The 24,073-nt window shown below is 43.3% G+C and overlaps 3 protein-coding genes across 3 annotated transcripts; all 3 read left to right on the forward strand.

The window, feature by feature from the left end:
* Positions 1 to 383: 383 nt before the first annotated feature.
* On the forward strand, positions 384 to 1,161 carry LOC120945707 (olfactory receptor 1G1-like). Its single transcript, XM_040360063.1, has one exon. The coding sequence runs from the start codon at positions 388 to 390 to the stop codon at positions 1,159 to 1,161; it is 774 nt and encodes a 257-aa protein (XP_040215997.1). The 5' UTR covers positions 384 to 387.
* Positions 1,162 to 11,946: 10,785 nt separating this feature from the next.
* Positions 11,947 to 12,985, forward strand: LOC120945711 (olfactory receptor 1G1-like). Its single transcript, XM_040360069.1, has one exon. It carries the CDS (start codon positions 11,947 to 11,949, stop codon positions 12,823 to 12,825), a length of 879 nt encoding a protein of 292 aa, XP_040216003.1. The 3' UTR covers positions 12,826 to 12,985.
* A 5,067-nt stretch (positions 12,986 to 18,052) lies between these two features.
* On the forward strand, positions 18,053 to 18,952 carry LOC120945716 (olfactory receptor 2A12-like). Its single transcript, XM_040360078.1, has one exon. The coding sequence runs from the start codon at positions 18,053 to 18,055 to the stop codon at positions 18,950 to 18,952; it is 900 nt and encodes a 299-aa protein (XP_040216012.1).
* Positions 18,953 to 24,073: the final 5,121 nt, after the last annotated feature.

A 24,073-nucleotide genomic window follows, 5' to 3' on the forward strand; every position in this document is an offset into this window, starting at 1 on the left:
ACTTTTTTAGGACTGAGTACAAGTACCGATACTTTTTTCCATGTAGTCGCCGATACCGAATACCGATACTTTTTTTAAATGTCATGTGACAGTTTTCAAACCACAATACAGACTAAGGATATTTTCTTTAGAATTATGAAGAACTCTAACTCAAGACATTATAAAAGAATAAAAATGAGTAAAAATGAATAAAAATGTTTTATTTGCTTGTCACGCAGTAGTAAAAAACTCAAAGAATTTTCATAGAACATGTTGATAAATACAAAAAAAGTATTCTATTTAGGTATCGGGAGTATTTGCGCGAGTACAAGTACTCCCGCAAATACTCGGTATCGGTCCCGATACCGATACTAGTATCGGTATCTGGACAACCCTATGCACAACCCAATGTATTTTTTTCTTGCCAACTTGGCATTTCTGGACATGTCCTATTCATCAGTGACGGCACCAAGGATGCTCTTTGATTTGGTCACAAAAGGAAGATCAATATCCATTCCTGCCTGTATAACCCAAGTCTTTTTCTACATCTCCTTTGTTCAATCAGAACTTTTCTTGCTCTCAGCTATGTCCTACGACCGCTACATTGCCATCTGTCACCCCCTACATTACAAACTAATTATGTCTTGGAGGGTCTGTACTCGTTTGGCGTCTCTGATTTGGGTTGTAGGATGTTCTATCTCTTTGGTTCATACTTTATTTTTGCTCAGGTTGTCCTTCTGTAGAACATCTTCTATCCACAACTTCTTTTGTGACCTTCCACATTTGATCCAAATTTCCTGTACTGACCCCTTCATAAACATGGTGGTCATATTCTTAGTAGGAGGTAGTTTTGGATTAGGAATTATTTTTATGACCTTTCTTCCCTATGTCTATATTCTCAAGACCATCCTTACAATCCGTAGCAAAACTGGAAAGATGAAAGCATTCTCCACCTGCACATCACATATTACGGTGGTCTCCATCTTTTATGGCTCCATACTTTTTATTTACTTTGTTCCAACTTCCAGTGATATGGTCAATTTAAACAAACTGTTTACAGTCATATCTTCCCTCATTAACCCATTGCTGAATCCTCTGATCTACAGCCTGAGGAACAAAGATCTTGTGGAGGCACTGCTGAGGTTTTATTATCACTTAAAAATAGTAAAGGTGTCATTCTGAAAATATTATTGTGATGTTTGACACTTTTTGTATTTCTGTGCCATTTTTATTCCATTTAAAACTTCAGTATTGCCCTTAATAAAATGTGAACATATCAGGGGCTCAAACATATAAGTATACTTTGTAAATAAACCACCCTTGCCAAAAAATCAATTAGACCCTATAAATAATTTATTATAATACAAAATAAATAAAACATGTGAAATGTGCACTTTGTAAACCTAATGTGCAAACAGCACTTGCCAATGCCCCAAAATGGTATTAATACTGGATGAAAAAATGTCAAAGATAAATGAATAAACATAAATTTGAATCATGTGACAAAGAAACGATGATAATGTAGATAATAACTAGTAGAAATCTATAAACCGTGACAAACCTATAAATGTGACATGTCCAAACATGGAGAAACAAAGTTCCAAACAAGATCCTGGATGATCCAATAGAAAAATTCTTCCTACATGGATAGTGCAAACAAATAATGTGTGAATATCCACTCACCCGATGATGCAGATCCTACTACCATATGGCAGAGATGATCATATGTGCTTGTGGGGTCTTCTTACCCTCCATGGGTCTTTAACCGAATCCTCCAATGTCCTCCTTCTCGGAATGAAATGTGGCTCCAAACGGTATATCACCAGCAGTGAGGGAGAGAAAAAATTTTTAAAAAGGGAGGACGGACTCCTCGTAGTGGGATACTATAGGGTATTATATTAAAAGCCTCACTGGCTACCAATGGCAAATAAAACAATAAACAAAGGTCTTCCTTTGCCAACCACTGCAATAGACACATGGAAGAAATGGAAGCGGCAAGACCCACAGCAGAGTCAGCGTGGATGCATTCCACCAAGGCATGTCGAAGCACAACATGCTTACGTGTTTTGTCATCGTTTCGAACGGGATATCACCAGCCTTTTTTTCTCTCTCCTGCACCGCTGGTGATAACCCATTCTGAGACACATTTTGTCACAAACTACGGTAAAGGAGAGTGAACCACAACTGCGGTTTAGGGAAGGATTTCAATGCACTTCTCTATGTAATGTGATTTTCAGTATTGGACCCCAGGCGTCACTCTAATCAGAGAAAAAGAGTTTGGGGGTTCACTACATCATATCTCTCACATATAGGAATGCATTGAGCTACTAAGGGAGGAGGTATTACAACATACCTTCAACCCCTAGCTTTAAAAAGGTATAGAGAACATGTTCAGAATTTCAGGCCAGGAGGCCGTATACTATTAACAACAAATGTCAAGCACGTAGCATATGAGAATACTGTATGCACATAGAATATACTTGAGAGAGGCAACTGAAGATTAAATGGTTTAAGAGTGTATGTCCCTTTAAGATATGCCACAACTGTTATATGAAACCATAATAACTAATCCCAAGCACAGCGGTAGTATAAACTTGAGCCAGGTTCAAATACAGTACTTTGTAAATGCAATATGTGAACAGAGCATGAGAGTTCTTCAGCAATAGCAGAGTATTGTAGCAGCAATGGGATTCTGTAATGGATGGTCTCCTTGTGGTGGATATCTTAGGGTGTCCCCAGAGCAATGGCAGTAAGGATGGCAGCGTGGACCCGGGTAGAGAATACTTAGTAGGATTAGGTTGTAGCTTAATGGTGGCGTGGATCCGGGTTGCGATGGGTTTCAGCTGAGGGGATTATTTCCAGTAGTTTGGTGGTAGCGTGGTCCGGCTACGGCCGACGATAATAGAGCAGCGTGTAGTAAAAACGCTGTGCTGTTTATAGTAGCAAGGCATGTGTGGCAAATGGAGCGTTGATTATGCTCGGCACTTCCGCTTTTCACGCTGGAACGCACGCGGCGCCAGGCGATGACGTCAGTGCGCGGTCGCCGTATGCGTGGAACGCAATACGGCTACGAAAGCGCCGTTTACACATTTCATCCTGAGGAGGATTCGGTTAAAGACCCTTGGAGGTCGGGAAGACCCCACAAGCACTTATGATCCTCTCTGCCGTATGGTAATAGGATCTACATCATCTGGTGAGTGGATATTCACACATTATTTGTTTGCACTATCCATGTAAGATGATTTTTTTCATTTGGACCATCCAGGATCTTGTTTGAAACTTTGTTTCTCCATGTTTGGACTTTTCACATTTATGTTTGTCAAGCCTTGTGCACACGTACGGGTTTCCCGGCGGTAACAAGTCAGCCGGGAAACCCGAGGGAGATAACCGAGAAGCTGCTCAGTAACTTTTTCCAACCCAACACACGACCGGGTTTCCTGACAGGAAAACTGCCATGAGAGCTTGGTCGGGTTTTCATCGGTTTTGACCGATCGTGTGTACGCGGCTTAACAGTTTCAATCTGCTTTGGTTAACCTTAAGATACCTCTGTGAAAAATGTGTGTACCAATTTTTTTATGCACCTACAAAGTTTTCAATGGAAACTGTGGGCTAGATTCAGCAAAGAATTACGCCGGCGTATCCATAGATACGCCGCGTAAATTCTAAGCTGCGCCGGCGTATCTACTTTCTGTATTCAGAAAGCTAGATACGCCGACATTAGCCTAAGATACGACTGGCATAAATCTCTTACACCGTCGTATCTTAGGGTGTATTCTCACGCTGGCCGCTAGGTGGCGCTCCCGTAGTTATCGGCGGAGAGTATGCAAATTACCTAGATACGCCGATTCACAAACGTACGTGCGCCCGGCGTTCGTTTTTTACGTTGTTTGCGTAAGGCTTTTTCGGCGTAACTTTGTGCCTGCTTCTATGAGGCGCACTCAATGTTAAGTATGGATGTCGTTCCCGCTTCGATTTTTAAATTTTTTACGTCGTTTGCGTAAGTCGTTCGCGAATAGGGCTGGACATAATTTACGTTCAAGTCGAAACCAATGACGTCCTTGCGACGTCATTTGGAGCAATGCACACTGGGATATGTACACGGACGGCGCATGCGCCGTTCGTACAAAACGTCAATCACGTCAGGTCAACACACATTAACATAAAACACGCCCCCTTACACATTTGAATTACGTGCGCTTACGCCGGCCCCATTTATGCTACGCCGCCGCAACTTACGGAGCAAGTGCTTTGTAAATACGATATGCTGTGCCGCCGTTAGATTGCGTACCCCTACCTGAATCTAGCCCTGAGTTTTTATAAATACCCAGATCCGATTTTTTAGAGAAACATTTCGAAAAAATGCAGTTAGTTTAAATATTGAACAATGTATAATTAATTCAATTTTTTTTTAAAAAATTACAAATTACGTTCTCCTTTTTTATCCCAAGTACAGGGACTCTATTGTAGGTTTTGATATATGTTAGGTCTCGTACACACGACCGAACATGTCCGCTGAAACGGGTCCGTCGGACCATTTTCAGCAGACATGTTCGGTCGTGTGTATGGGCCGACCGGACAATTTTCCGGCCGACCGGACAGGTTTCCAGCGGACAAATGTTTCTTAGCATGCTAAGAAACATGTCCGCTGGAAGCCTGTCCGCCGGACATGTCCGATGGTCAGTACGACTCATCGGACATGTCCGCTGGCCCGAGAACCCACGCATGACGTCGAAGTGATTAGACACATGCGTGGAAGCATTGAACTTCCGGGTTCGCGCACGTCGCCGCGTCATCGTCGCCGTCACGTCACCGCGTCGTCACCGTGTCGTCTGTCCGCGGGGAATTTGGTCTGATGGTGTGTACAGCCATCAGACCAAATGATCCCAGCGGACATGTCCGATGAAAACAGTCCGCAGACCGTTTTCATCGGACATGTCCGCTCATCTGTACGAGGCCTTAGAGATTTATGGTTCATCAGCAATATATTGTATTGTAGGCCCAAAACTTCAGAGGTAGGTCCACACCACCCAGTCAGATGCCTTCTTGGCATTCTATGAGGCAAGTACCCTTGAACCCCTATTGGTAGGTTGAATTTTCCAAGTTTAGAATCAATCTCCTGATATTGATGTTGATGCCCTTGCTAGGCATAAAACCTAGTATTATATTATCTGGGATTGGAGAAAGGCAGTTGGCCAAAATTTTAGCTAGAATCTTAGCATCTATGTTGAACAGAGATATACTGCAGATTTGTACAATGCACAGTCCTTATTGGAAAGCTAGTATTGACAAACTGACTCAGTAATTGGCTCTGTCACCCCTCGTTCCATAATCCTGTATCTGGACAATCTCCACAACCTCTGACCTGGGGTGTGAGGCCCCGTACACACGACAGAGTTTCTCGGCAGAATTCACCGAGAAACTCGGTCAAAACCCGGATTCTGCCGAGAAACTCTGTCGTCTGTACAGTTTTGGCTCGATGGAGCCGCCGAGGAGCTCGACGAGAAAATAGAGAACATGTTCTCTATTTTCTCGTTGTTCTATGGGAGAAGGCGGCCCGCCGAGCTCCTCGGCGGCTTCATCCCAGAACTCGACGAGGAACTCGACGTGCTAGGCACGTCGAGTTCCTCGGCCGTGTGTACGGGGCCTGAGAGGTCACTATTTTGAGTAATAAGGGTCATGATCAGAAATTCCCCAAGGTAAAGTCTTGCAGTGCAGCCGGTGTGTGTGCACCTTGTGACAACGGTGTTTGGTGGGTGTCCAGATTGAGCTCTCCCCTACAGGGGCACACAACCCCCATACCCTTTCCTCCTGGTCAATGGTGAGCCCCCAGTGACTGATGGGGTCCCCTTTGTCCTAGTAGCTCAGCCCAGTACTCCCTCATCCCCCGGGTCTGCCTGTCATGCACTGATTGACCCACTGATTGGTTCCCGCCTATCTGGCCCTGCACTTCTTTTTTCTATGTTTTTATGGATGTGGCCCTGGCCAAACCTATTTTTCTTGTAATAAAACAAACACAACACAAGATGGTAGATGAACCCTCGAAAAACTTTACACAATGAAGTATCTCAGACTTTTAGGCGATGTCTCCCTGCAGGGTTCTTTTGAGCACATTTTTTAGAGCTGTCCAATTCTAGGTACGCTGTGTCAGAAAGTTATGGCTTTAGTTGCCTAGTTGAAAGGTGAACTCATTCCCATTACCCCCTCTGTCTGGTACCATCACGAGAAACCTTTTTGCTTATTCTTTTCAGCGTGGCACACTTGTTTATCTTCTTACACTGGCATTCACAATCAACCCTCATAGCTCATGTCTATAATAGAATGGGCTCGCCAGGGCCGTCTTAATAGCATCATGGGCCCCTGGGCAAAGTAATGCTCTGGGGCCCCTACAATGATGACAGTGTAGGTAAACAGACATCAGGTAGGTAGGAGGCAGACTGCCTCCCCTTTGTATCCATCATTCTCAGTGCCATCATGGGGCCCCCAATTTCAGGTCAGCGTGGGCTCAAGGACCAGCTGCTTTGGGGAAAGTGCAGCTGGGGCCCCTGGGCAGTGCCGAGGTCTGCCCTCTCATTAAGACAGCACTGGGGCTCGCTAATTCTTATGAAGGGAAGTAATCACTCTTTCCATGACGCCATGTACCAATTCCATGACAAATGGGGTACTTGGTCAACTTATAAGAAAAGATAAAGAGATGAGGGCACTCTGGTGAGTCTGGGTATCCGGTCCTTAGTAGCAGTCGAGAGATGGCACTGAAGGCAGCACTTTGGAGAGAAGAATCAGCTCTGGAGGGTCATAAAGGAAAGATAAAGGTGCCTAAGATAGTAAGAGGTCATGGGCACATAATGATTACTCCTCCTGCGCATCACTGTAATCCTCGTCTTACTCACAGTTTTAAGGCTTTTGCCATGGCCTTCAAACTGTGGTGCCACTGGCCAATTTTTACCCATCCATACCTAGTCTCTCTAGGTAGCTTTAGAATGACACCTCACTGTGACTTGTGTCTCCAATTTTAGGCTTGTTGGTGCTTCCGTCAATTTATATTGCCACTGGCCAATTTTTAGCCACCTAAATCTAAGGGCTTAAGCTCTAATCTAAAGGAAGACAGCTACCTGTGTCTTTTGTTTGTAAAATAATAAACTGTGGTGACCCTTGAAAATTTCTACACACTCAAACCTAAGTGTTCTTTCTTTCCATACTATCAACTGTGCAGTCCAATATAAAAATGTATAAGATAAAGGAAGAAATGGCTGCACATCTATTGAAATCCAAAATGTTGTTTATTGATCACCAAGATGACATCAAAGAAGACCAACACACAGGTCTTGGAGATGTGTTTCACACAGTACAGTAATCATGATGATTAAGCACAACTGTACTGTGTGAAACGCGTCTACAAGACCTGTGTGTTGGTGTCCTTTGATGTCATCTTGGTGATCAATAAACAACATTTTAAAAATTCAATCAATGTGCAGCTATTTCTTCCTTTATCTACTTACCCACGGAGGCGGGCCGGGGGCTAGCACTTGGTTGGACATTCCTAGCAGTCATTAATTTATCCACCTGAAGCGGTGAGTTAATTCTTATAAAAATTGATAACAGGTTAAAAAACAACAGATGGACAGCAGCTAGCATACATTGTGGGCGGCAATGTACAAGTATGAAATAGGAGAAATGCAGCGCTTAACCACTTCAGCCCTGGAAGAATTTACCCCCTTCCTGACCAGGCCATTTTTTGTGATTCGGCACTACGTCACGTTAACTGATAATTGCGCGGTCGTGCGATGCTGTACCCAAACAATATTGATGTCCTTTTATTTCCCACAAATAGAGCTTTCTTTTGGTGGTATTTAAATACCTCTGTGGTTTTTATTTTTTGCGTATAAACAAAAAAAGTGCAACAATTTTGAAAAAAAAAAAATATTTTTTACTTTTTGCTTTAATAAATATCCCCAAAAATGTTTTTAAAAAAAATTCTTCATCAGTTTACATCGATATATATTCTTCTACTTGCTTTTGGTAATAAAAATCGCAAGTAGCGCATATTGATTGGTTTGCGCAAAAGTTACAACTTCTACATACTACGGGATCGATTTATAGCAATTTTTTATATCTTTATTTTTTTACTAGTAATGACGGTGATCTGTGATTTTTATCAGGACTGTGACATTGTGGCGGACACATCGGACACTTTTGACACTTTTTTGGGACCACTGACTTTTATACAACGATCAGTGCTATAAAAATGCACTGCCAGTGTAAATGTCACTGGCAGGGATGGGGTTAACACAAGGGGGCAATCAAGGGGTTAACTGCGTTCCCCTGCAGTGTGTGTTCTAACTGTAGAGTGATGAGAGTGACTAGAGTAGAAGACATATCGTTGTTCTCAGCTAGTAGGAACACACGATCTGTATCTTCTCTCCTCACAGAACAGGGATTTGTGTGTTTACACACACACGTCCCTGTTCTGGCGATCGCACGTGGCCAGCGGTCTTTGTGCCCGCCGGCCACGTGCATTTGTTCCCCCGCAGTGCCCCAGGCGCATGAGCGTGTGCCTGCTATCCCCACTTAAAGGGCCGACGTTCAGCTACGACGGCTTGTGGGAACGTGCCGACCTGTTGCTGTATAATGATGGCGGCTGGTCGGCAAGCAGTTAAATGTCCTTAGTAACAAAGAAAACATCCATCAATCTCCGAGAAGCACCCAATAGGTGAACCAGTCATGATAAAAATATGAACAGTAATCTTCCACCAACACCACAGTGAGCCAAGCCTCTTACCCTCACAACTGGACCGCTAGATTATAGGTGGCTAAATCCACCATAGACTGCTCCAGCATGGATCCAGTCATCACTCCTCACGTTGAAAGGTGTAAAGACAAAATCCACTTCATGGTGTAGTATATCAAAACAATTTGAATTTATTAAAAGCACATACTGTAGGTGACCACGATATTGTGTCAATCTCGCTCCCTTTCTCGGCGAGATTGACCACCTACGATGCCCCATCGCGGGAGCCAGCGGTGAGCCGGCTCACCGCGATGGGGAAAAAGCTGTCATAGAAGCGATGGGGATCCCGGGGCCGGAGCATGATGGGACTGTGACGTCATAAGAGGCCTATATAACTTATCATGCACCAGACACCCGGCATTACAGCGGGAGGACGCGCCCCCACTCCTTTCCTGTCCGGCCAGGCAGCGTGCTTGGATACGGGTCTGTTATGGATTGTGGGGGGGACCCCCACACCTTTTTTTTGGCGTAGGGGGGTCTCCTTTCAATCCATTCCAGACCTAAGGGCCTGGTATGCCCCTGGGGGGGAACCCATGGCGTTTTTTTTATTTAAAATTTGGCGTGGAGTTCCCTCTGATGATTCATATAAAACGTCACGGCTAAAATTGGCGGGAATCCAAGTCGGATCCCCGTCGCTTCTATGACGCGCTTGCTGGAATGTGCTTTTTCTATTCCAGCGAGTGTCAGATTTTGGCACCATGTCGCCGAGAATCAGCGCGATGCCGTCGTGCTGGAAACACATTCTCGGCGACAGGTATTGTATACAGATATAAAAAAGTTGTAAATCTCGCGCCAAAGTAAATAAGTAAAATAAATTAGATAAAGCTGCAAAAATCAGTGGGTACTGAAGTATGTGCTGAAAAAAAGAGAAGGATGGGGGCGCTATAAACAATAAACCATAATAAATGTAAATACGTACAGGTAAAGAGCGTACATAGAAGAAATTACCCCAACCTACCTAAATCACAAAAAACATATATATAACTACATGCATTAGTAAATTGCTGTGTCCCACTAGCAAAATTAGATATATTGACAAAGTGACTTGTGCTATGTTGAAACAATAGTGCATACAATAAGTGACGATTGTTGCTATAATGAATAACCACTGCTGGAAATAAAAAGTCCCTAGATAAAGTGCTATGTGCATATACAAAGTCCTTCAAATTCTTCCTATAGACCAAAAGTTCTCTGCAGAATGCTCCACCTTCACCGACTGTGAATAAACACCCAAAGTGCTCAAAGTATGGATGGCACCTTACCACTAGGGATGAGCTTCGAGTTTGAGTTTGAGTTTGAGTCGAACTCATGTTCAAGTCGAACATTGCCTGTTTGCCTGTTCAGCGAACAACGAACAATTTGAGGCGTTTGCGGCAAATTCGAAAAGCCACGGAACACCCTGTTAAAGTCCATGGGAGAAATCTAAAGTACTAATTTTAAAGGCTAATATGCAAGTTATTGTCCTAAAAAGTGTTTGGGGACCCGGGTCCTGCCCCAGGGGACATGTATCAATGCAAAAAAAGTTTTAAAAACTGCAGTTTTTTCGGGAGCAGTGAATTTAATAATGCTTAGAGTGAAACAATAAAAGTGAACTATTTCTTTAAATTTCGTACCTAGGGGGGGTGTAAAGTTAGCATGTGAAATAGCGCATGTTTCCAGTACTTAGAACTGTCCCTGCACAAAGTGTCATTTCTGAAAGAAAAAAATCTTTTAAAACCGGACTCGTGGCTATAATGAGTTGTCGGCTCCCAGCAATTCCGGCAATTCAGAGAGGATTCATTCATAAAAAAAAAAAGTGTGGGGTTCCGCCCAAATATCCATTCCAGACCCTTCAGGTCTGGTGTGGATTTTAAGTGGAACTCCACCCCAAATAAAAAAAATGTCGTGGAGTTCCCCCAAAAATCCACACCAGACCCCTTATCCAAGCACGTTAACCTGGCCGGCCACAGAAAAGAGGGGGGGACAGAGTGCGGCCCCCCCTCTCCTGAACCGTACCAGGCCACATGCCCTCAACATGGGGAGGATGTCCTCATGTTGATGGGGACAAGGGCCTCATCCCCACAACCCTTGCCCAGTGGTTGTGGGGGTCTGCGGGCGAGGGGCTTATCAGAATCGGGAAGACCCCTTTAATAAAGGGGGCCCCCAGATCCTGATGGTTTCAAACTGACACGATGGCCGCGGTCCTCATGCACAGTGACCCCGCGCATACAAAAACTCCACCCTACGCAGTGTTTCGTTGTATTAAATGTCATCAGGGACATGCAATACAATGACGTTTTAATCGGTAGCCCTTATAAAAATGTAACCTCAAAATTATGGAAGCTAAAAGGAAAGCCGTGTTCCTTTTATAGTAATATATAGAAGAATAGGAGCCACAAACCAAAGACCACTTCCTTTTAAATGTTCTTTATTGAACCATACATAATATATCTCCTTCCATCATGTCCCTGCCCAAGGATCACCATGATCACCATGACTTAACGCGTTTGATCAAGCCGTTTCAGTTAACTGTGCAAAGGCAAGGTAATCCTTGAGCAGGGACATCATGGAAGGAGATATATTATGGATGGTTCAATAAAGAACGCTTAGAAAGAAGAGGTCTTTGGTGTGCGGCTCCTACTCATCTATATTTTCCAATACTAAGCAGAGATGTGCTTTTCGAGCCAGAACCCTAGACACCCACTGAGATTGCATGAGGTGCTAGTATGGGGCGGTGCTGTATGTATGGAAGTTCGTAATATAAGTTATTTTTATAAAGTTTTAGATCACTTTGTCCACTAGCCAATAAGAAAAATAGGTGAACAAAAAGATAGAAACACTTTCAGTGGATTTTAAATGCAAATATAGGAAAAAACGCTCCAAAGGAGTTATAAATTAAATCTTAGGAGACCTTTAATGAGACTTTCAGCTTTGTGTTCTTACAACACGGCAGACTCTCCTGAGGGAACGCCAACATTTTATATAAGAATAAATCATTCACTGGTACAAATGCCTACATGTAAACCTGAGTGTAATGTGTAGGCACACCGTACATGTTTTCCAAATATTTAATCCTAAAATCCATAATTTTATTACTGCTTTATAGTGATAAGTTTAAACAATGAAAAAAAAAGAATAATATGAGGAATATGACAGAGATTACGTCTCTTTCTCTTGTGGGTCTATCAGACCATCCACTGACCATGAATGCACTTTTTGTGTTCTTCCTTCTGATCTATCTGATGACTCTTATCACAAACCTTCTCATTTTTTTCTTGGTCCTCACTGACTACAATCTGCACAACCCAATGTATTTTTTTCTTGCCAACTTGGCTATTCTGGACATGTCCTATCCATCAGTGACGGCACCAAGGATGCTCTTTGATTTGGTCACAAAAAGCCGATCGATATCCATTCCTGCCTGTATAGCCCAAGTCTTTTTCTATGTCTCCTTTATTTGCTCAGAACTTTTCTTGCTCTCGGCTATGTCCTATGACCGATACATTGCCATCTGCCACCCCCTACATTACAAACTAATTATGTCTTGGACGGTCTGTACTCGTATGGCCTCTTCGGTCTGGGTTGGAGGATGTTCTGTCTCTTTGGTTCATACTTTACTTTTGCTCAGGTTGTCCTTCTGTAGAACATCTTCCATCCACAACTTCTTTTGTGACCTTCCACACTTATATCAAATTACATGTACTGACCCCTTCATAAACATGGTGGTCATATTCTTATCAGGTGCTAGTGCTGGATTAGGAGCGTTTCTTATGACCTTTCTTCCCTATGTCTATATTTTCAGTACCATTATCAGAATCCGTAGCAAGACTGGGAAGAGGAAAGCCTTCTCCACCTGCTCATCACACCTCACCGTGGTCTCCATCTTTTATGGATCCTTAATTTTTATTTACTTGTTTCCCTCCTCCAGCAATATGGTCAGTTTATACAAACTGTTTTCAGTCACATCTGCCCTCATTAACCCATTGCTGAATCCTCTGATCTACAGCCTGAGGAACAAGGACCTTATGGAGGCACTGCTGAGGTCTTATTATCACTTAAAGTTAATCCAGGCGTCATTCTGAAAATATCATTGTAAACTTTGACACTTTTTGTATTTCTAGGACATTTTCAGTTGACAAAAAAAAATCAGTAATGTCCTTTATAAAATGTAGACATGTCAGAGGATCATACTTAAACACAAACAGTCTCCTGCGCTCGGGAGCTTGATCACTTAGTGAACAACCAGAGTCTTCCATTGGAATAGGGAATGACCAGGGATCTTGCTGCCCTTCTCAGAATATTTGGTATTCTTGACACTAAAATGTAAAAGGAAAAGAAGGGCGTACCGACCTAGTGCATTACCAATGGCTAGGTTTAATTAAAATTGTATAAAAAGTCATGAATACACTCTTGTCCCCTGTCTCTCTGCCCCCTCTTTGTCTGCCCATGCTTCTTCTCCTTTTCTTGATTTCTAAATACTTCCTTAGGAATTTTTTGAGCTAACGTATCATGGCCTCGACCCGCTTAATGTTCCTGATTCGTTATGTGACCCCATATTGACCCCATATGTCTTATTCTACTTGCAGATTCATACATTATCTCCCCTAATATGCCGTATGTGGCGCAACACTGACCCCCTCACTAATGTGAGGTTGGTGGATGCAATTAATGTTCATTTTATATATCTGGGGATTGTTTAATTGAACGGCCGTGTAGTGGTCAGCGTACATATGCTCTTGTTCCCTTTTCTTATGTATCTTAGACATGATTTTGTTATGTCAAACACGTTGCTTACTGTTGATGTAATTGTTTTCACTGTATGTACTGTTTGAGACGTTATCTGTCTTTATGTCTCTTCCTTTTCTTCTTATGAATAAAATAAGATTGAATTAAAAAGTCATGAATACTCACAAACCAAGTAAAAAACAAGCATAAACATTACTTTGATGGAGTGATGTTTATGCTTGCTTTTTACTTGGTTTGTGAGTATTCATGACTTGTTATACAATTTTAATTAAACCTAGCCATTGGTAATGCACTAGGTCAGTGCGCCCTTCTTTTCCTTTTACACATTAGAGGATCACACTTGTACTTACCTATGCATGAACAGAGGTCATTGTAACCCACAGGCCAAATGTTGCAGTTTCAACATGCTTTGCTTATCCTCAAAAATACTATTTTGCTTTCCATATTTCTTTTCAAAGATTTTAATGCATCTATAGCCTTTATTAGGCACAAAGCTGATATTTGGAAAAATAAATAAAAAATGTTACATTGAATAATGAGCAACATACTTTGCATAAAATAATATTATTCCCAATATTTTCACAACATTTTTTTCTCCTTTTTATTTCAAGTGCAGGGACCCCAAATATGTATACCTTTTGATAGATTTGTCAGCATGGTATGGTTGATAAGTGTCCAGTAGATTGGTTTCAATGGATTGATGGGTAATTATTGATTCCTTACAGTATTAAAGAAACATTTTTTTTCAATCATTTAGACTTTTAGGTGTGAAAGAAAAGTGTTTTTTTTTTGTTTTTTTTATCTTCCTGAAGAAGCTAATTGTGAAACACGTCATCATTTAGCTGCCTCTTTATCTATTGCACAAGCAGACCTGTGTACATTCAAGTAGAACAATATTCAAAACAATTTTCATTTTGCATAGAGTAGGGGAGGGGTATAGTCCCTAATGCCGCATACACACGATCGGAATTTCCGACAACAAATGTTCCATGTGAGCTTGTTTGGACATGTTTAGCTCCATTGGACATTTGCTGTCGGAATTTCCGACAACAAATGATTGAGAGCTAGTTCTCAATTTTTCCGACAACAAAAGTTCTTGTCCGAAATTCCGACCGTGTGTATCCAATTCCGACGCACAAAAATCCTACGCATGCTAGGAATCATTTAACTTATTTTTTCTCAGCTCGTTGCAGTGATATACGTCACCGCGTTCTCGACATTTCAAATTTCCGGGCAACATTTGTGTGACCGTGTGTATGCAAGTCAAGTTTGAGCGAACATCTGTCGGAAAAAAATCCACGGTTTTGTTGTCGGAATGTCTGATTGTGAGTAAGTGGCATAACAGTTTTTTTTTCCATCTGTGTCCATTTAGGGACCTTTATTTTTACTTCCTGTCCATATATAGGACAGGAAATGGACAACAAATTAATGGAATTCATTTGGGCTCCCAAAGTCACCAGAGCTAGTGTCCCCAATGGAAGATTTCCCCTCTATTACTGCTCTGAGGACAACCCAAAATTTGGATTTTACTTTTACTTTCACTTTTGAAGATAACGGTAAACAGGACCAATAGAGAGGGTGAATCCCCCTAATGGGGACACCATATGGGATACTTGGGTCTAAGGTCCCCGAACGAAAGAATCAAGAAAGGGAGTGAGGGGCCAGTTAGGACTATTGCGGTATCAGTAAAAAAAAATACAGAATGGAGTAAGAAAGAAATACAAATTAATAGTTTTTATTGAAAGACATATACAGACAGTTACAGGATAAAAATTGTGACAACCATCCAACAGCGCCAAAGTTGAGGTCCCCGGAGTGGGAAGACATAACGATGGGTTGAGGGTTGTAACAGTGTCTCAACTAGTTTCGCGGATTTACACCGCTTCATCAGGAGAGGATCTAGAAACAATTCAACAGTACATCAGTAATTTAAAAACAACACTGTAAGTAGACAAGGGGAAAAAAAAGGAAGGTTAAATTGCTCACCTAAAAAAGTCCGCCCGAGGGGTACAGCAAGCGGGACCAGACAAAAACCCCCCCCGGTGGCCAGCAAGGACACATGTGTGGAGGGACCTGTTTATCGAGTATAGATAGATAAATTATAATCAACGAAGCCAGGCCTAGAGCCGAAGGGAATAGGGGGTCGGGGGGAGGGAAGGGGGCCGCGGCGTAAAGTGAGGGTAGACAGTACAAATACAATACACTTTAATAAAGTAGGAATCAGAGTGGCATATGTGTTCTCCCCAGTGGCGTAGCATGGGGGGCAGCCAGTGCAACTGCCCCAGGTGCAAAATTTATAGGGGCACAGAAATTATTGCTGCACCAACCCGAGGGTGCTGGTATTGATAGTGACACACACACACGTATTGATGGTGATACACTCGCTCTTTCTCTCTCTTTCTGTTGATGACTTCCAGCCAGGACTGATGATTTCTGTCAATCGTCACTTGCAGTGTTTCATCCTGTGTGGGACGTACCACTCACACACAGCAGTGTAGGAGGATGGTGCCAGTGTAGTTCCTCAGCCAGGTTTAATCTCTTGGTACACACTCAGTAGAGCACACCCAGTGGTTCCGGAATACAGAACTCCATTGGAGGCCCACCCTGATGGCCATGTGGGTGTTGTCTATAGACTAGTAGAAAGGAAGGGGTGGTGGGTCACCCATTCGTGGACACAGTGTGTCGTCCCAGTGAGGGGGAGTCTGGCAGTGCAGCTGGTGTGTGTGTGCACCTTGTGACAACTGTGTTTTGGTGCCTGTCCAGATTGAGCTCCCCCTATTACAGGGGCACACAACCCTGGACTGGTAAGCCCCCGTACCCTTTCCTCCTCCTGGTCAATGGTGAGCCCCCAGTGACTGATGGTGTCCCCTTTGTCTTAGGTGCTCAGCCCAGTGCCACCTCATCCCCAGGGCCAGCCTGCCATGCACTGATTGACCCACTGATTGGTTCCGGCCTATCTAGCCCCGCATTTCTTTTTTTTTTCTATGTATTTATGGATGTGGCCCCATCCAAACCTATTTTTCTTGTCATAAAAAAAAACACAACACAAGATGCTAGATGATCCCTCGAAAAACTTTACATACCGTAATTGTTCCTGAAGTATCTCAGAGTGTTTTAGGAGATGTCTCCCTGCAGGGTCCTTTGAGCACATTTTTAAGAGTTGTCCAATTCTAGGTACGCTGTGGCAGAAAGTTATGGCTTTGGTTGCCTAGTTGAAAGATCAACCTATTACCCCCTCTGTCTGGTACCATCACGAGAAACCTTTTTGCTTATTCTTTTTAGCATGGCACAATGGTTTATTAGCATCGATTCAAAACCCGCGCATGCTCAGAATCAAGTCGAAGCATGCTTGGAAGCATTGAACTTTGTTTTATTCAGCACGTCATGTGTTTTACGTCACCGTGTTCTGACCCGATTGGATTTTGAACTGATGGTGTGTACACACATCAGGCCGTACGGCCACTTCAGAGGTGAACCGATGAAAACGGACCGTCGGACCATTCTCATCGGTTTTGTCAGACCGTGTGTACGGGGCCTAAGAGGTCATAGGCACATAATGATTAGTCCTCCTGCGGATCACTGTAATCCTCGTCTGTCTCACAGTTTGAAGGCTTTTGGCACGGCTTTCAAACTGTGGTGCCACTGGCCAATTTTTACCCATCTATACCTAGTCTCTCTAGGTATCTTTAGAATGACACCTCACTGTGACTTGTGTCTCCAATTTTACGCTAGTTGGTGCTGCCTTCAATTTATATTGCCACTGGTCGATTTTTAGAAACCTAAATCTAAGGGCTTAAGTTCTAATCTAAACGAAGACAGCAACCTGTGTCTTTTGTTTGTGAATTATAAACTGTGGTGACCCTTGAGAATTTTTACACACTCAAACCTAAGTGTTATTTCTTTCCATACTATCAACTGTGTCCAATATAAAAATGTATAAGATAAAGGAAGAAATGGCTGCACATCTATTGAAATCCAAAATGTTGTTTATTGATCACCAAGATGACATCAAAGAAGACCAACACACAGGTCTTGGAGACGGATTTCACACAGTACAGTAATCATGATGATTTAGCACAACTGTACTGTCTACAAGACCTGTGTGCTGGTGTCCTTTGATGTTATCTTGATGATCAATAAACAACACAAATAGGTGACAAAAAGACAAAAATAAACAGTTTTAGTGGATTTTTAATTCCAATTTTGAAGACTGTACTCAATTATAGAAAAAAAATCTCCAAAGGTGTTATAAATTACATCTTAGGAGACCTTTAATGAGACTTTCAGCTTTGTGTTCTTACAAACACAGCAGACTCTCCTGAGGGAATGCCAACATCTTATATAAGAATAAATAATTTGCTGGTACAAATGCCTACATGTACACCTGAGTGTAATGTGTAGGCACACTGTACATGTTTTACAATGATTTAATGCTAAGATACATAATTTTATTACTGCTTTATAATGATAAATGTAACCAATGAAAAAAAAAAGAATAATATGAGGAATATAACAGAGATTTCCTCTTTCACTCTTGTGGGTCTATCAGACCATCCACTGACCATGAATGGACTTGTTGTGTTCTTCCTTCTCATCTATCTGATGACTCTTATCACAAACCTTCTTATATTTTTCTTGGTCCTCACTGACTACAATCTACACAACCCAATGTATTTTTTTCTTGCCAACTTGGCATTTCTGGACATGTCCTATTCATCAGTGACGGCACCAAGGATGCTCTTTGATTTGGTCACAAAAAGACGATCAATATCCATTCCTGCCTGCATAGCCCAAGCCTTTTTCTACATCTCCTTTGTTCAATCAGAAGTTTTCTTGCTCTCGGCTATGTCCTACGACCGCTACATTGCCATCTGCCACCCCCTACATTACAAACTAATTATGTCTTGGAGGGTCTGTACTCGTATGGCCTCTCTGGTCTGGGGTACAGGATATGCTCACTCTTTGGTTCATACTTTATTGTCGCTCAGGTTGTCCTTCTGCAGAACATCTTCCATCCACAACTTCTTTTGTGACCTTCCAAACTTATATCAAATTACATGTACTGACCCCTTCATAAACATGGTGGTCTTATTGATAGCAGGTGCTGGTGTTGCATTAGCAGTCGTTCTTATGACCTTTCTTCCCTATGTCTATATTCTCAGGACCATCCTTAGACTCCGTAGCAAGACTGGAAAGAGTAAAGCCTTCTCCACCTGCACATCACACCTCACCGTGGTCTCCATCTTTTATGGCTCCTTAATCTTTATTTTTTTGATTCCCTCCTCCAGTGATATGGTCAATTTAAACAAACTGTTTTCAGTCATATCTGCCCTCATTAACCCATTGCTGAATCCTCTGATCTACAGCCTGAGGAACAAAGATCTCATGGAGGCACTGCTGAGGTCTTATTATGACTTAAAATTGATCCAGACATCATGCTGGAAATATCATTGTAAAATGTGACACTTTTTTGTATTTCTGTGCCATTTTTAGTCAATTAAAATTTTCAGTAATATCTTTTATAAAATATAAACACATCATGGAGTTGCACTGACCATTGGTCATTGTAAGACCCAGACCACATGTTTAACATAGTTTTGTTATGCACCTACAAAGCTTTTAATTGAAAAAAAAATTGTTTTAGTTTGATCTATAAGCAACTTACAATTAATACATTCTCAAATATTTTCAGCGATTATTTTCTTCTTTTTTATGGCAAGTGTAGGGAACCCAATGTAGGTTTTGTTTTACGTTAGATCTTTATGGTTGATAAGCAAGATTTTGTACTCATTGGGTGGATGGGTGATCATTCTTTACAGCATCCCTCACAATAATAAAAAATAAAGAAAAACAAGTTTTTACTAAATCAATAGACGCCAAAGAAGACCATTAAAAAAACGTGTTGTATAAGGGCTCATTTACACTTGCTTCGGCTTCAACAAGGCTTCAGACACACTTTGTTAAAGCTCTCTAAACGCCAGTCAAAGCTCCTGTCACTAAATAAAATGGTTAGCTTACAGTCCTGTTTAGGGCTTTTTTTCTCAAACAATAGGTGCTGGAACTTAACTACGACCCCACAAAACCCCTCCCCCTACACACACCCTCCAAATCACATCAAATAGTGGATGTGGTCAGTCAAATTTCACGAACAGTAGGAGGGTCTTGAAGGGGAATTAAATACCAGGATTGCATTTCATACAGTGCAGAATTCAGGGGGTTATATACAGAGTGCAGAGCTGTCACTTGTAAACACAGAAACCAGACTTCTGTGTTTACAAGTGATTGTGGTGAGCAGGCACCAAAGGGTCTTATCCAGAGGTGGTTCCTCCAAGTTCCCCCTGAAAAAAACCCTGGTAATGTTTATACCTTGCTTTGCTTTGCGTCGGCTTTGCTTCAACAATTATACCCCATATACTGTAGCTTCAGGGGTGCTTAAAAGCATCATCAAAGCCTCCATAGAAGTCTACGGCAAAGCTGGCTTGAAGCCCCACCAAAGCCCCATCGAAGCCCCATAAAGCCCCAGTGAAAGCCCCACCGAAGCCCCATTGAAGCTCCACCAAAGCCCCACCGAAACCTCATTGAAGCCTCATCGAAGCACCAAGTAAAAGCAATGTGTAAACAGGACTATAAGCTAACCATTTTATTTAGTAACAGGAGCTTTGACTGGCGTTCAAAGAGCTTTAACAAAGCATGTCCAAAGCTTTGTTTTGAAGCAAGTGTAAACTAGCCCTAACTCATGCAAAAAATACATAAACATTTTTTTTATAAGTACAAATTTATTTATTGTTACACATGACATAGAATATTTAAGGTATGGCTATACATTAATACCGCGTACACACGATCTGAAAATCTGACAAGAAACCGTTGATTTTTTTCCGATAGAATCTCGACTCAAACTTGTCTTGCATGCACATGGTCACACCAAATTCCATACCGTCATTGAGCTTATGATCTACCGAAACCCCCAGATCTTTCTCCACTACGGATCCCCCCAGATCCTTCTCCACTACGAATCCCTCCAGTTGTACTCCCCCTAGTATGTATGATGCATTTTCTTAGCCCCCAAGTACAGAACTTTACATTTATCAACATTAAACCTCATAATTTTTTTGCATTGGGTACCCCCTTTTAATGTGGTTGTAAAGGCAAGAGGTTCATTCTATGCATCAAGATAAAAAGCCCCCCAATAATAACCTGAGTAAGGATGGGCCGAAATACCCCCCCCCCGGTTTGGTTCGCATCAGAACCTTCGAACGGACCGAAAGTTCACGCAAACTTTAGAACCCTGTTAAAGTCTATGGGACTCAAACGTTTGAAATAAAAAGTGCCAATTTTAAAGGCTAATATGCAAGTTTTTGTCCTAAAACGGGTCTGGGGACCAGGGTCCTGCCCCAGGGGACATGTATCAATGCAAAAAAAGTTTTAAAAACTGCAGTTTTTTCGGGAGCGGTTTAATGATGCTTATAGTGAAAAAGAAGTGAAATATTTTTTCAAATATCGTACCTGCTGGGTGTCTATAGTATGCCTGCAAAGTGGCGCTGTGTTTCCCGTGTTTAGAACTGTCCCTGCACAAAAAGTAATTTCTATAGGAAAAAAAGTCATTTAAAACTGCTTGCAGATTTAATGTGATGTCTGGTCCCGGCAATATGGATGAAAATCATTGAGAAAAATGGCATGGGTTCCCCTCCCAGGTCATTACAAGCCCCTTTGGGTCTTGTATGGATATTAAGGGGAACCCTGCACCCAAATTAATAAAAGGAAAGGTGTGGGACCCCCAGGCCCTATATACTCTGAACAGCAGTATACAGGCGGTGCAAACAAGACAGGGACTGTAGGTTTGTTGTTAAGTAGAATCTGTTTGTATTGGTACATTTTTAAAGTGTAGCTCCAGCCAAAAAATCTATTTTTAAGCTTTTTGGAAAACATAGAGAAGGGTTATCACCCCTGTAACATTTGTTTGGCTGTCTGTGCGCATCTGTTCAGAAGATTTCACCTCACTTTATGTCCCAATAACAAATGTTTTTTGAAAATGTTGGGTTTTTAGTGTAGCACTACCCCCGAAGGAGCTGCTGGTTTGTTTTGGGTGGCATGTTACCTCTGTGTCTCCACCGTCTAGGGTACTTGATGAGAGTTGTAGTAAAGAGAATGTCCACACAACAGGTGTCTTTTCTGTGCTTTTATTACCCAACCAGGTAAAAACGATTAAACAGTAGAAAGGTGGAGGGATAGCAAATAGGAGACAGTAGATCCAGGTGTACCTGAATACTGCTTCCAACGACACTTTACTTCACCACTCCAGTCGGATTGGGTATAGCGCACCAGGACAGGCCTCTCTCACCAGCCTGGCAGCCAGAGTGTCACTCAAACTTAGGATTAAGTCTCTGCCACAGACCCTCCTATAAGATTGGAGACAATTATGGTCCGAAATCCTCTCTCAGTAGATTCAGCACCCGGATCTCCTTCAGGTAGTTTTGCAAAGTCAGCAACTGACAGGCGACCAACATCCAGCCTGTCAGAACTCAAGTGGTCCCTGATGAATGGACAGGCCCCTCCTGGAACACCAGCCTCGTGCTTGGTATTCTTCAGACAGACTTCTCATCGGTCAGCTTCCTCTAATTGGACAGACAGCTCGGGACCCCCTCTAGGTTGGGGACCCAGTCGACTACTGGGTCCACACAGTGGATCAATTGCTCCGGGCCAACGTGGTCCCGGAACCAGGAACACTGCTGCCCACGAACATCCCGGCCAGGAGGGCCATATGCGGGGGTGTCGTGGAATGGCTACCCCAATGGTGGGCGACACACGAGAACCTTGAGGTAATGGCGTCTGCCCCCTTTATACCCCTTCCCAGCATGCACAGCGAAGCAGACGCTGGCGATGGTTGCTGGAACCGATCATACCTTGGGGCCGCTCCTTCTTTGACTGCCCGAAGCCTCAGCAACACGTTGTCCAGGACCAGGATTTTGTAACTTCCCAGTCTCTGGGAACGCGTTGCACAGACTTTTCTGCAAGGTCTCCCGAAGATGTTTCATCCTCTGCTCCCTCTGCAATTGCAAGATAAGGTCCACAACCTTACCCTTGTAACGTTGATCAAGGAGGGTTGCCAGCCAGTAATGATCCCCCTCCCTGATAGCAAGAATACGAGAAACCTTCCGTAGGCTTTACAGGATCAGGGTGGCCATGCAGCGTAGGTTTGCTGAGGCATTCGGTGCGGAGTCCTCTGGGTCACTGAGGGCGATATTATCCGCAGCCACCTCCTCCCAGCCACGTACAAGTCCATGTGTTTCTTGGGACTGTAATTTATCCCTTGAAGACTGCTGCTGATGCTGAGTGCTAGGCTCTGGATAAATCGGGCCTTGAGAGGTAAGGAAGTCCTCCTCTTCCTCCCTCTGTTCTGCCTCAAGGGCCCTTTCCATTATTCCATGCAGCATGTGCTCCAACAGGTGGATAAGAGGGACAGTGTCACTGATGCATGCACTGTCACTGCTCACCATCCTCATGGCTTCCTCAAATGGTGACAGGACAGTGTATGCATCCCTGATCATGGCCCACTGGAGTGGGGGGAAAAACAAGCTCCCCTGACCCTGTCCTGGTACCATATTGGCACAGATACTCATTGATAACCCTCTGCTGCATTTGCAGCCGCTGGAGCATAGACAACGTAGAGTTCCACCTGGTGGACATGTCACAGATTAGGCGGTTCTTGGGCAGGTTCTATTCCTTTTGGAGGTCAGCCAGCCAAGCACTGGCATTATATGAATGGCAGAAATGCAAATGGAGTTTCCTGGCCTGCCTCAGGACCTCCTGTAGCCCGGGTACCTGCCCAAGAACCGCTGCACCACCAAGTTAAGGACGTGAGGCAAACAGGGCACATGGGTCAGTTGTCCCTGTCGGAGGGCGGAGAAGAGGTTGGTGCCATTGTCGCAAACCACCTTTCCTGGCTTAAGCTGGCGTGGCATCAACCACCTCTGAGCCTGCCCCTGCAGAGCTGACAGTACCTCTGCCCCAGTGTGGCTCCTATCCCCCAAGCACACCAGCTCAAGCACTGCATGGCATCTCTTTGCCTGTGTACTTGCATAGCCCCTTGAATTCCTATGGAGCACCACTGGTTTCGAGGACAAAGCACAGGAAGAGGCCATGTAGGAAGAAGAAGAGGAGGGGGTGGAGGAGAGTGGTGTGTCACAATCACGAGTAGTAGCATTTTGGAGGCGTGATGGCGGAACAACCTTCAACACTACTGCACCTTGTCCTGCATCCTTCCCAGCTGCCAGCAGAGTCACCCAATGCGATAGGTAACATCCCTGTCCATGCCTGCTGGACCATGAGTCAGCGGTAATATGCACCTTACCGCTGACTGCCCTGTCCAGCGAGGCCAAGACATTGCCCTCCATATGCCTGTAGAAAGCCGTTTGGGAACCTGACACTGAGGAACCGCACATTCCACAAACTCACGGAAGCAGGCAGAGTCTACCAACTGAAAATGCAGCAGTTGAAGTGCTAGCAATTTAACCAAGCTAGCATTCAACTGCTGGGCATGTGGATGGCTGGGGGCGAACTTCTTTTGGTGCTGCAGCAGCTGGG

This window comes from Rana temporaria, chromosome 7, assembly GCF_905171775.1.
Source record: "Rana temporaria chromosome 7, aRanTem1.1, whole genome shotgun sequence".
Classification (NCBI taxonomy): domain Eukaryota; kingdom Metazoa; phylum Chordata; class Amphibia; order Anura; family Ranidae; genus Rana; species Rana temporaria.